General features: G+C 38.2%; 1 protein-coding gene and 1 long non-coding RNA gene across 6 annotated transcripts in view; one reads left to right on the forward strand and one right to left on the reverse strand.

Annotated features, from left to right (window-relative positions):
* Nucleotides 1-884: 884 nt before the first annotated feature.
* On the forward strand, nt 885-6940 carry LOC128027476 (uncharacterized). Its single transcript, XR_008186727.1, has 2 exons — nt 885-1242; nt 5885-6940. It is a non-coding gene; the product is annotated as an uncharacterized LOC128027476 (long non-coding RNA).
* LOC128027471 (ETS-related transcription factor Elf-1) overlaps nt 6233-14397 on the reverse strand; it is a 36577-nt gene continuing 28412 nt past the window's right edge. For 3 of the 5 annotated variants that reach the window (XM_052615125.1, XM_052615126.1, XM_052615127.1), the window contains 7 exons: nt 12249-12417; nt 11574-11681; nt 11208-11369; nt 10924-11007; nt 10147-10339; nt 9710-10051; nt 6233-9000 (listed from right to left, as the gene is read on the reverse strand). In XM_052615125.1, the coding sequence (XP_052471085.1) occupies nt 8196-9000; nt 9710-10051; nt 10147-10339; nt 10924-11007; nt 11208-11369; nt 11574-11681; nt 12249-12417 (1863 nt within the window). In that variant the 3' untranslated portion in view covers nt 6233-8195. The remainder of the gene's footprint in view (nt 9001-9709; nt 10052-10146; nt 10340-10923; nt 11008-11207; nt 11370-11573; nt 11682-12248; nt 12418-14397) is intronic. The other 2 variants (XM_052615128.1, XM_052615129.1) reach the window with 2 other exon arrangements.

Raw genomic sequence — 14397 nt, forward strand, 5'->3', positions numbered from 1 at the left:
TTTGTGTTGAAGACAAACACAACGACCTTGACATTATTATGCTCTTCCAGGTCAGCTCCAATAAGACCAGACACATGACTGCACTATATGAAACCTAATAAGACAGACAGACACAGTATATTATTTTAAATTATCATATGTGAAACCTTGAAAGACATTACAGTGAAAGCATACAAAATCCATTTATTCTGAGAAACTAACAAAAGAGCAAAACACAGAGCTTTCATCTTAAAAAATCCCACATCTGTGCCAAATAACCACACAAAGCATTCCATGGAGGAAGTTAAAACTCACCTTGATGTTTATCTCTTTCGCATCCATGGTCAGTTTCAAATGTAATTTTCATCAGCCATATCTTTTTTCATAAAGATTGCTTCCTTCTGCAATACTAAGATCTAATTCACTGGAAGCCTGAGGTAAATGATCAAAGCACAAACTCAAAATACCCCATAGAAATCTTATTATAATGGATACTGTTTCTTTTATCACAATAAGTTGAAATGATCTGAGACACCAGCACTTATCTTGATGCGATACAAGAGGAAGTCACCTCAAACATTAACAGAAATAAACGTATATTTTTAACTATACTATCACGACTGGGGAAAATATCAGTAATTCCAAAAATATTTTTCATCCATTCAATATTAACAATTATAGTTACATAAATGCTACAAACATATTATTATTAATATTCAATTTATTAAAGTATAAAAATTGTTGTTCAAACTTATATGACAAAGAAAACTGGAACAACCTCTTTTATCTATACAGTGAAAAAAAGGACAAAATGCACTACAAAAACCACCATAAATGACACAGAATAAAAGAAGACAAAGAGCAAGAGAAGTATAAGTTGTAATTGTCGACCAGGCTGTTTACAATGTGCCTTATGATATATGCCATATTCATATAGCCTACCTGTGTTTTCATTTCTAGACAAATAACTGCACAGGTGTATTTCCATGTCAGCTATGACAAGTAACTGTATATATATATATAAGTCATGAATAAGTTATTCATGACTTTAAATTGAATGAACTCTAGAATAGCACCTACGCACATATATCATACTGAGACGTGTCTAACGATTTCAGATTTAAAACAACCTATTTTCAACTGTGAAAGCTCCGAGCTGCTTGTATTTCATTGCCAGGACGCAGAAAAGGAACAGTGACTGCATGAGACTGAGGGCGAACATCGAGTGAGTCTCGAGCCGTGCGAGGACTGCAGACTGCTCAGGTACAGAACGCGTGTGAACTCATTGCTTTTGTTAGCACATCAAAAGTGCATTGCAATTTACCTCCAAGTTTTAGTTCCCAGCATTTAACTCGCCGGTTCGTGTACGTAGAGGCAGACTTTCTGCTTTAAAGCAGTACAAGATGTACACGAAGAGGGAGTAAATTGCTGGTTAAATGTATTTCACTGAGGTGTGTCACTACTGCCCTCCAGTGGTGCCGTATGGATATGACTTTGTTCTCCTGTTTTAAGGTGATAAAAGCAAGGAGATTTACAATACCTACACATTCCTCTTCATCTTGCTGGAAGTTTTACGGCTGGTGTAGGACTCCTCCGATGAACACGATATAAAATCTGGCTTCTTTGCTCATGTTGGCTCATAACATATATATTAAAACACGGTGACCATATTTTAGTTTTCCAAAAAGAGGACAGTGGTGGGTCGGGTGTGAGGGGTTCGCCTAAAAGTATACGTAGAAAGGGTTTTGTGTGTGTGTGTGTGTGTGTGTGTGTGTGTGTGTGTCATGTTTTTATAATGAAAAGAATAGGCAATGCTAGTGTTGGTGGGTAATTTTTCAATAAAAATAAAACAAATCTGTGGAACAGAAAAAATTATATGTGTAATATGACAATGCTTGTATTAAGGTCATTATTTATAATAAATACAAATAAATTAAGTAGAAAGAATAGAGAATGCTTGTCTTCTTTTATTTATTTTTAAATTAAACAAGGTAGAAAAGAAACTGAATAGAGAGTGCAAATGTTAGAGGGTTAGAGGGTAGATTTCTTTAATAAAAAAAATAAAAAACAGGCAGATAAAATGTGAGTTAGCATTATAATAGAGTCAAATGCAGATGAAAGAGATGTGTTTTCAGCTGTTACATATGTAGCTCAGCACATATGGAAATGTAAATAATACATTTACTGACTTGATTGTAATTTTTATAGAAAATGTTATGTTGAGTTTAAAACTGAAAATATGCTGTTTTGTAAAATAATTATGCGACGGATAGGATATATTTATGGCACCAAGCTCATTTCAGTAGCCACCGGCAAGAGTTAGTAATTGTCGCAAAGTGTGCTATATCTATGGAAGGACTCTTCAGACTGGCAGAAAATAAGTAGGCTATAATAAATAAATAGTATAAAAAAAACTGTCTAATCAAATTTAAACTACGAATACTTGATTGTAATTATTTAATTGTAATTTTTGCTTCATGACAAGATTTGAATAGAAGTATATATGAAGATTTTTTTTAGATCACTATATTATGAAAAATATTAAAATATATTAAATAATTCAGGCTGTCCTTGTGTCCGTGCGTGTGTGTGTGTGTGTGTGTCATTTTAAATGTTTAACTACTTTTTATTATTTAAACAATTTAAAATCTCACACATCTACAGTGCAGAACATCTACTTAAATATAGCCTAATTATTTCCATATATTAAAATTTTGCTACATCTATATAGCCAGAAAGTAGATCTCTCTGAATGGCTATCAATGGAGAAGAAAGATGTGTTTTTCTGCCGGATGATGCAGTTATAGCATCCACCAGCAGGAGCTAATGGGGCCATAATAATCAGCCAAACCTTGACTCTATGGTTATGACCTGGGAAATCTAAAAATGATTGTTATTGTTTCATTTGTCAGTGGAAGCATTTTATCAATTCAGGCAGTTGAGGGATGTAGGGTGAGAAGTTTAATAGCTGTAAGTGGATTGCTTTTAGCTTCTATAAATTCCTGCTGTGAGACTGCTGCTGCTTTAAAAATTTGATGTAAATATAAAGTGATGAACAAAGGACGACAATTGGACTGGATGTTATTAGTCTTAAGTTCAGTAACAGAACAAAACCATTGTTTAGCTTAGCATTTGTGTGTGGGTGTGTGTGTGTGTGTGTGTGTGTGTGTGTGTCAGCATCCTGGTGCATCAGTAATCTTAGCGCAGCCCCTGACTGGAGGCACATTTCTAATGACCGTCATCCCTCAGCCGCCCCACAACTCCTCACTAGTGGGACGCCGTGATGCAATAAACACTCGCTGTCTTCAAGCATGTCACTGGCCCCCAGCTACTCGTCGTCTTGCTTTAAAAATAGTATGTTCCTTGAGCTGATTTTGTCCAGCTGTGTTGATGTAAAGACTCGGTTTGACACTAGTGAACCACAGCTGTCTAGAAATTCAGCTTTAATTTGAAAACCTTTTTTAAAACTGTACAAGGGTTATTTCGGTTTAGAAGTTTATGATTCATCATAGATTCTATGACATTCCGCAGTGAAACACTGATCACTGCAAGCTGTTCTGTTTATTCTTTTTTTAATGCTGCTTGACATGAGTATTAATAGGGAGACAACATGCCTTTCAAATAGCTACATGTGTTTCCTGCGCCATGACATGCTATACTTCATCTTAATTTTGAAAGTTTTCTCATTCTTGTATAATTATTATATTACCAGTTATAACTGCATAGTAACTGTGAGATTACAAATTGTATTACTTTAGTACTTTAAAAAATGTATCTGCCCCTTTTAAGAGTCAAAAGGTGACTGAAATTAGTTGTCACAAAGTAACCATGATTAAGAATTTGTTGATGCATTTTCTCTAACAGTGTTTTTGTTTGTTAGTTTAAAATATCGGATTACAAAAAGGTTCATTAGTTAACATTAACTAAGAATGAAAAATTGTTCTTTAGAATTTATTAATCTTAGTTAATGGTAATTTCTAACAACTACATTAAGGTAGATTTTAAATTATTATAAAGTTGTCTGATTTAAAATTATTTTATTAAAGTCGGGTCAGGGCAAGATGATTTTATTTTTTTAAATGTATTACAAAAACAAAACTGTTTTGCATTACCGTTTACTGCTTTATGATTTTTTTTTTTTTTTTTTTTTTATTGAAAAATTAAATAGCCTATAATTGGCTGTTTAATGGCACATTCCCATTGTGACAGCATGGCTCTTGGGAAGATCAGTTAGTTTTTTTGGAGCTTTTTTGTTCCTTTCTTAAGGGGAAAGGTGGAAATATCCAGTAGCATTTTTGTTTAACTTAAGACTTTAACGTATGTTCTAGAAATTGACTTTCAAAAATAAATCAAACTTGACATTTTTGCTGTACTGGTCTCCCTCTGTCCTCTAATTAAAATTAAACACACAGACCTGATATTGGAAATGAAAAAGTTCATATCTATGGATTTGTTATATCTTCTCCAGTAACATTTGAAGTGGTGTGATAAAATATCTTCCCATTCTCACAAGACATGTTAACACAAGTCGTTTTAACAACCACCTTTAGTTGACATTTTGTTTTGCCCATTCTTGTGGCTACAGTTGCCTTTAACAGCTCTGGTACTGTGTTTTTCTGGATGTTATTGGTTTATTTTTCAGTGTTGCCTGTAGGGTTCACAGTGCTGGGTAATCTGCAGCTGTGTGTGAATAGTAGACTTGGGGGTTAGAGCTCCAGCATGTACCAGCTGCCAGATGGCTCCATCAGCAGACACACACACACACACACACCCCACCGTACAACACCATTGAAAGCCTATCCAATCCTGTGCCAGTGAGTAATCACACACACAATCATTTCTATCCTCACTACAAGTCCGGCTCAGAGAGCTGCAGGTGTGAAAACTATTATGGGTCCTCTCACAGTCTGTGTCAGTTGTTTAAAGATTATTTTTCCACAAGACAGACAGGGAAAAAAAATATTACATGAAGTCATTAAGAGTGGATATGTTAAAGGGGTTCTGTTATGCTTTTGCAAAGTCTTGATTTTGTTTTGTCATTATTTTTCAAATATTTTACATTATTACACTTCTCTTCCCAGTCAGAATATCTGAATAGTTCCTGTATCATAGCTGCCTGCTGCGAGCTTCAGTTTAAATATTGAGTCAAAATCAAATCAATTTGCGCTCTATTATAACCCGGATAATTGTAACCACTCTAAGTTTGTCTGCCTTGGGAAAGTGTCTGCGACATAATGATGCAGCTCAACCAGGTCTCATCCCATTCATCGTTATTTGTGAAATCACAAATCCCGGAAAATATGTGTTGTAGTCCAAACGCGTCGATCGTTGTAGTTTTTGAAGAGGGATTTCTGTTGAGTAAAATATCTACTTTTGAAGTGGACTTTGAGCTTTGTAGCTTTGCAGATCTTTTTTAAGCTTAAACAGCAACATTACAGACTAACTAAAGCTGAAAAAGTGAAAAAGCATAATATGACTCCTTTAAACAAATAATAAAATGAGAATTCCATCATTATCTCTCATGTTGTTCCAGTCGTGTATGTTGTCTTTTCCACGTGACAGTTCATAAAGACCACAGGCTGTCAAACTCCAAAAAGGGCTAAATACACTAAAAAAGCACCATTTAAACAACCTGTGGCATAGTCTTATTTTTTTGTTTTTTAACCTTTTCAATTACTTTTTGGAGTTTGAAATTCATTTATGTACAATTGTTGTTGTGCATAAAAATTTGAAAAAATAGTTTTTTTGTGTATGTTTCATAAATTAAATATATAACCGGTTTGAAACCGCATGAGGGTAATTTTATGACCAGGTTTAAAAATGCTAATGCTCTTTTTCACCCACTCAACCGAGGGAACCATGCCTAATTGTTCAATAATTCTTTTTGACGCTTTGCTTCCTGTAGTTAACAGATTGCACTCACTCCAGCCTCGCCGAAGTTGCTGTGGTGCTCTGTAGTCTCCAGAAGGAGCAGATGAGCTGAACGAGAGCACATATGGCTGGAAACAAAGCTCCCCGCAGCAGCCTCGATTCACAGCAAGATGTAGCGAGATACCTGGGAGTGCATCTGACCTCTGTTAATTCACGCTAACAGAGGAAACGCACGAGGAGATGCACAGGGAGGTGTACTTGTTTTAATACAGTGGAACAATGATAGCATCTGCCTTGTGGGCTTTGTGTTGTTTACCCACAGCCCAGTTAGTCTGTGATCATGAGTTTTAATTTCCACAACAAAGAGCAAAAGGAGATCACGTTCACGTTAAGGCAAAATTGTTTTTATTAAATTTATTTTCTTTTGGTTCTCTCTCTTTATTTATTTCTTATTTTTTTAGAAAAAAAAATCTAGTCTACTATATGACAAATAGAAAAAAAGGAAAGCCCCATGAAAAGGTGAGATTAAATTAAAGCAAGAGCACTGGCATACCTTTACCCAAAAACTACAGAGCATAAAGCCTGTGGTCAACAAAGATTTCAAACAAGACCAGGTCTGAAAATGACATGGTGGCTAGAAGGACATTTTTCTTCTATTATGAAGGAGGTCACTGATTGTATAACTGATGTAATATTGCATAATACAAGGTGTAGCCATGATTGTCAGAGCAGCACCAAAACTCTGGTGTTAGTCGAAACTAAATTTAAGGCAAAAGCCTGCTGCCCATGATCAGCATCTGGTCTTCAGAGAGTCCAATCACCATTTACCTTCAACAACTTCAGTCACTTCTTCCAATTTAGCACAAATTTAGTTTGTCTGCTGCATCCACTCTGGTTGCTATTAAGAGACTGTGCTCTAGATAAATTGAATATAAATGAGGTGAGGAAGGAACGGAGGCCATGGACAGATGACTACATCAACTACAAATAAATACATTTTAAAAATCTACCGAAATGTCACAGAGAGCATCTGAGACACAATCTGTGATCTAAAAAAAAAACTGTCATGTAAGGCATCAGTCAAACGATATGTGGTCGATATAGGGTAAAAGTATGACAGCGTAAAGGCAGAAACCAAAGGACATCACATTTATAGCACATACGCTCTCTAAAAATGGCTTTAAACACATCACAGTGAATAAGAACAGCTTGATAGCTCAATCTCATAAAGCGAAATTCAGATCCCCTTATATTGAAAAATAGATAAAATATGAAAGATGTGCAGATTACATGGAATGCTTTAAATTGAAAAAATACAACATTAAACACACATTCTGGATTCTTAAGGGTAAAATTAGCTCTACATACTGCATATTTTCCCTCATTTTTGCATTTGTTTAAAAAAGACTTTTTTTTACACAGAATTTAGAAATTCAGAAAATAAATAAATTTGTGGCCATAAATTGAATCTTAGTTGTATATTATATATTTATATATGTATACTGCATTCCATTTCATATGAACAAGATTATAATGGGGAAATACTTTGCAGCTGATTTTGGAATTTGTCACTATATTCTCTGGTCTGTTACTACAGTATATACAAACAACGTCTACTAGAACTGTCTCTTTGGACAGGCAATGCCCATTTCCATAAAAGCACAGTGCTTTTAAATTTGTGTGTGATGAAAAATTATAACCTCTTCAGTTCTGATGGTATGAAGGGGGTGAGATAATGTCATAATTCTGTATTTAAAACAGAGTGAATCTTCCCCTTAAAAGCATCACTTACAAAACAAAGCATTAACCACCTGGACACTCTTTCAGTCTTATTCCAATAGGCATCCTTTTGAAGTCCTTGAATATGGCTACAAAAAAAAAAAAAAGTCCTTTTATGTCCTAAGCAACTGTGTGTGTTTTTTAAATCCTAAAGTCAATGGTGTGTTGTTGGTTTCTTTTTGGCTAACCACCAACTCCTTTTGGTCCCTCTGCTGGATAAAGTCTTTGGATTTGTCTGTGGAGATGAGAAGAGACAGAAACATCTCAACTGGCACATATGGTGGGAATATCCCTGGTTGGAGAATGGCTGCTCTCCTGTTGGGAGTTTGGAAGTAACAGAGAGCAAACCAAAGAGCTTTCATCATGACATCATGGTCGGTATCCCTCAAGGTTCCAATTTAGGCACAATCTAACTTTGAATAAACAGCAGTCTTCGAGTCAACACCCATTCTAAACAATCAAGAGCAATAAATTACAGATAATATGCTCCACTGAAATCTTGTTTTCTTTGTGTGTGTGTGTGTGTTGGTTGATTGGGTCCACATTCCCCTGCTTTAGCTGAAAGTTTAGGTCTCAGCCGGTTCCGCCTTGACTTGGATGAAGTGGGATGCGGGTATCTGGATTGTGCCCTGCAATTCTTGCAGACCTTGAGAGCCCTCTAACAGCTCTTTAGCCTCAGGCTCCGGATGCAGAGCCACTTCTCCCCTCACCTCTAGCTCCTCCACAGGGGTCAGGCCCTCACTAGGGCTGCTGGCCAGCTGCGAGCCCATGTCCGAGTGTCCGTTGAGGGTCTGGCACAGCTCCTGACCTGCACTGTTGATGATCACAGTTCTGTAGCTCAGCTCTGCCACTCCTTCCTCAAGCTCTTCTTTGCCATATGAGGTCACACTTGGGTTGCTGTTGACCAGAGATTGGAGGTACTGGGGATCTAGGATCTCCTCCTTCACCTGCAGGCCTTGAAGTTCACTGGGCTTCAGGACAGTGGCGATGACCGTTCCAGGCTGCTGGGCCACTACGGGCTGCCCGTTGGCATTGAGAGTGACGAGGCGGGTGATGCCATTAAGAGATCCGGCTTGCTGTGGTGTGGTACTGATGACCCCTCCACTGGATGAACCCAGAGTGGACACAAGGAGCTGCTGGGACTGGATGCTGTCTGTCGTCAGAGAGGCAGTCTGGATGGTGAGCACATCTTTACTGCCAGGGCTGGTGGAAGGCACAGTGTGGAGAATCACCCGAGGTGGCGAGGCATGTGTGGAGGAATCCCCATTGGTCAGAACAGAGGACAGAGGCAAGGGCTGCAGGGTGACTGAACCACCTCCTTGAGCTCCTGACGTGAGGACCATGGGAACAGAGCCTGGCATATTTATAGTCCTGAGAGAGATAGAGGGGCATACGGTTATAAAGCGAGTGCGCTTTAGCTCCACTATAAGAAGAAGCAAAAATTATATGGCGGCTTTGAATTATTAGAGCCAACTGTTTTACAGATAAGCTGTGGAACATGCAAAATATATATTTTTTTAAGCTAAAGAAACTAAATGCATGATGCCATTGTTCTAAGATTTTTAAATTCTTAAAATGAAGAACATTTTAAGACAGATAATTAATTTGTGGCCATGTTGTACTAACTTGTTCCCTTGTTTTAGTTAAATTGAGGCCACTACTATGCTCTCGTTTTAATTTAGTTAAATCATGGCCAATTTGTACAACAATCCCTTGTTAAAACATGGCCAAGTTGTACTAATTCATTCCCTTGTTTTAATGTAGTCAAATCATGGTCACGCTGTACCATAATTAACTAAAATGAGGAGAAAAATTCTTATTTTCTGGCCACAATATCTTTTTTCCTCACACCATTTACAAGGCTCTGTAATTCATATTACAGCCTAGAAAAAAAGGGTTACAAATGGCTCCCTTATAAGGTCTATTTTGGTTATGATGCTGCTAGCTAACTATGCAGGCAGCAAAGACAACAGATTTGTGAAAAGAGCTTTCAACAGTGGTTTTAAATTTGTTAGTACACATCCTGCTTGTGTGTGTGGCTGTCTATGTATGTATTTGTGCACACAGAAACGCTCCTCACCGTAAGGAGTGTGTAGACACTGGGACAGCAGCTCCTTGATTTGGCTGAAGAACATGGACTGTCTGCATCAGCTGTTCTGCTTGTCTTCCATTACCGTTCAGCCCGGGACTCATCTCTCTTTTCACGGACTTCACTTGCGCGCTCTTACCCTGTGCACGTGACGAACCGCGGGACACTGCCCGTCCATGAGGAGCGGACCGTTGCCCTCCATAGCCAGAACCGCCGTTGTCCCCTTGGCTATCATCCTCATCAATAATGACCAGATCTGAGGGCATCTCCTTAAACTGGTAAACAAGCCTCTGTCCTTCAACCTTGGCCAATATACCCCTCTGGTAATAGTACCTGAAAGAGAGCAAGCAGAAAAGGGAGGTCAGGAAGAGCAATTCCTCTGGCATGATTGGTCCCTCTGAGTGAAGTCTTTGTAACCACTGGCTCACCTGAGCGCTCTCCCCATGGTTTCGTAGTTCATATCAGGCTTGTTTTTGTGCTTGCCCCACAGCTTGGAGACGGCCTTGGAGTCCACCAGCTTAAAAATGCCCTTCTCTCTCTGTGTCCATTTGATGTATTTGGGACAGGTGTTTTTGTCTTGCAGCAAAGCCAGGAGGAACTCCCACAGGTAGATAGTGTTACCTACAAGAATAAGGGTCTTTTATATTCCTCTGTCGTCTCATTAAAAATGTAGACTTATAAAAAGCGTAAACCCACTTCATACACGATTCCACAGGTCTTATTTAACAAGCCGATTTGGCAGAGGTGCAATTATTGTATTCTTCCTCATAAGCTTAATAAATCACTTGTCCCTTCACGGTAGCCCTACGCCAGGCTGGAAATTAATTAGAGGGGCCCGACACTAGATTATTCTTGTTTGTCATGTGCTTTGGCCAGAAGTGGTTAAAAACAGCTACCCGGGCAGTGGGAGTCGGAGAGAGAGAACAGACCGACGTGTCAAGGTGATGTATATGTATGTAGCCGACCTCCTCTCTGAGCTGGGAACAGGACGCATGCATAAGGGGCCTCTATCAGGACAGCATCGATGTGCCCTCCAGCCCACCATCACTTTTAGTTCCCTCACAAACGCAGTGCTTTGAGAGCACCTCATCAATTAAGCAGCCACAGCACTACCAGTAAAGGCCCGGTAAGAGCATCTCATGATGCATGCAGGAGACAGAGAAGCGATAGTTTCCAACTGTTCTCCTTTCCGAGGTCATGCTTACCTTTGCCCTCTTTGCTCTTTTTCTTCAATGGGAGAGTTGGATTGGTGATTGGAGAGCAGGGCCGCACTGGTCTTGGTTTGCGCGCTACAGGGTGATTGCAAGAGAATAGTTACCTCTCAGACTGTCAGAGTAACTAAATATGTAAATGAATTCAAAAATAAAAGAATCTTCATAAAATGTTTTTTTTTTTTAAGTCTGATGTATTTGGTTATCTTTTGAACATTTTTCATATTCTCACATTAACGCTGAGGTGTACACTGCCTTCTACTGGAGGATTTTGGTACCTTTGCTTTTCCTGACGGGCTTGGAAAGGTTCTTTTGAGGAATCTCATCCATGGAGGATGTCTCATCATCCAGGGGAACATCCATGCAGCCGTTTGAGAGCTGTTCTGGACGCAGGGAAATGTAGGTGAGGTCTGATTCCAGGATATTCCCGTATGTGTGAACTACAGAAGGGCAGAGGTCAAGTATGAGTATATGCTTATAGTTCTGTTTGATTAAACACATGCAGAGCTGAAAAGAGAACTAGTATCAGTATGTGCAAACTGACTGAAGTATGCTGCGTTTTTTAAGAAGTCTCCCCACAAACATAAAAAAAAGAAAAGAAAAAAAACCAGCACCATGTAAACCGAAAGCGAGTCATCACATACTCATGCGTTTCTCATCCAGGATGTTATTGGGAGATTCCATGTTCAGTAGGGCTTCAGCCGCCTCGATGGTCTCCATATTGTCCTCTCCACTTGAGACAGGGGTCTCTACTATGGACAGAACATATTTCCATCATCTGACAAACACTAAGCTAGTGTTTCACTATAATGGCTTTCACTTAAAATGTGCTTGGCAGTAGTTTTCTGATTTGTGTGATTTGTGAAGCTGTCCATTATGGCTACACAAAAAGATTTTGAAATCGGTACTTTTATATAGGATGCATTAAATTGATTAAAAGTGACCGTAAAGACATCTATTATATCAAAAAAAATATATCTATTTCAAATAAACACTCATTCTTAAAAAGTAATGGATGCTGCAAATTTCAGTTTTACCACTGCATGGAAAAATTACATCTTATAATAAATATATTCAAATAGAAAACCATTATTTTATTTTTACTTTGAATATTTGGCTATATTACTGTTTTATGGTATTTTGATTAAATAAATGCAACCTTGATGAGCAGAAGAGACTTCTTTCAAAAACACCTCAAACTTTTGAACAGTACTGCATATATACTGTAGAAACAAGTGTTGTGGATTGTTTCAGGTGCAATGCATATCCACCCAAAAAACATCATGCCACCTATAATCGTGATCACTTATTGGACTCACCAGAGAGCCCCACATCTCCCATCATGCTCTCTTCCACCACATCCTGAATGGCATCCACCATGATGCCATTAGTCACCTCATCTGCCTCCAGTCCAGAGTACACCTGCATGAGGTCGGCAGCGGGCACCTGCTCCACGATCACCGCTGGGAACACTGAAGGGTCGTCCAGCTGTGGGAGAACAAACAGAGAGATAAATGCGCCATTGATCTAATATCAACCGTTGGGCGATGCTTTTAGTGGAAAGGCAGTAAAGTGCACCATAATTGCTTTAAAACACATAAATTTGCCCCTTCCCTGCAGATGAAAGCATATAATCCACAATCGTCCAGGTTACTTATTTCTCACAACTAATGGCCCATTCATAATGGCTTTAACCTGAGTCACTTGGTTGGACTCTCAATATGTGACGGCATAACAATAAGGCCTGAGACGAGCCTGTGTGGTATCATGTGAGTAAATTACATAAACGCAAACGTTCCACAGCAGTTCCAGTAAGGTTCTCATACACATGACCCTGTTTGCTCCCAGCGTCATGAGCTTCATGCCAGAAACACCATTTCAGGCTTCCTCATTTCCACCAGCATTCCTAAGTGAGGGTGGAGATCACATGGGGGGGAAAGAGGAAATAGTTGATGCTGGACTCTAAAGCCACAAGAGACTGTTCCTCATCCCCCACCAACAGTCAACACAGCCAAAATATACTATCATACTTAATAAACGATGTCTTTTTTCTGCCCTTTCTGTTTTCCTACTCTTAAATGTGGTCTAGATAAGCAATTTCTAAAATAGAAAAAGAAAACAATAAAATATATTTCCAGGGAAAACTGGTGTTGAAGACAGCATCACTGAGCAAGGGACACTGTGTGTGTGTGTGTGTGTGAAGAGATACGTAGAGACCAATCCGAATCTCATTAGCTGGATAGCAGCTCTCATTAGGCCCCTGGCAGACAATATGTGCAAACAAGGCAAAACGTGTCAGAATACGAGTGATCATTGACAGAGCGGGAATAATTGAAGAGAAACTGCAGTCTGATCAAAGTCTAGTGACCTTTATTCTCACACTTGTTAGAGGACCGCTTAAATAATGCAACTGGTCATTGTGAGCTTGACAGGTGACTGGCTTTCCTTAAGGACTACATTTCACAATTTATTCTGCAAATTTTTTAAATGACTGAGAACACGTGTATTTGTTGTGTTGAGTAACCACTAGATGGAAGCAGAATGCAGTTTGTCACCTTTCCAGTTGCGCAACTGTGTGAAGACGAGCAAAACAAGAACAACATGCAAAGACCATTCCTGGCCAGAAACTGACGATAATCTCACACACGCACAAAAATTAATGATATTTAACAATAACTGATCAGTGCACGACAGTACTTCAGGAATCCTTGAAATATTGTCTCTTTGCAAACAAGTTTGTGAAACACATAAGCCATTTTACATCTTCCTTTGGCAAGATTTTCTTATTTTGTTCCATCATCCTTGGACTATTTACTGTTGTTATGGCATTTCCCACAGAGACTCCATGGGTCTGGCTTTTCAAATCTCAGTTCAAGGCCATAATAATTTATTGAGTACATTTTTTTTGTACATAGAAACGGATGCAATTATGACACTTGGAATTAGCTAGGGGTTTAATTTGGATATACACCACAATTCAAACGTTTTTTTTTAAATGTTTTTAAAAGGATTCTCTTATGTTTACTAATGCTGCATTTATTTTATTAAATGAACAAACATAAATAAAATAATAATAATAACAACAATAATAATAATACAAATATTTTTTAATAATGTTGCAATCTAAAACAACTGTTTTCTGTTTACTGGCCATCTAGCCCAAGAACCTACACAGGGTGCAGATAGTAAAGATAGTAAATAGTAAAATGTCATTTACTGCTGTGATGGAAAAGCTGAATTTTTAGAATCAGAATCAGTGTCACGTGATAATTCCGAAATTATTCTAACATGCTGATTTGCTGCTAACAAAGCACTTAATAATATCAGTGTGGATTTTTGTGGATTCTTTTTCAGGATTCTTTGATAAATAGGAAGTTCAAAATAACAGCACTAATTTAAAATATAAATATTTTGTAACATTATAATGTCACTTTTGATCAATTTAATGTATTCCTTACTCAATAAAAG

The sequence above is a fragment of the Carassius gibelio genome, chromosome A14, assembly GCF_023724105.1.
Source record: "Carassius gibelio isolate Cgi1373 ecotype wild population from Czech Republic chromosome A14, carGib1.2-hapl.c, whole genome shotgun sequence".
Taxonomy (NCBI): domain Eukaryota; kingdom Metazoa; phylum Chordata; class Actinopteri; order Cypriniformes; family Cyprinidae; genus Carassius; species Carassius gibelio.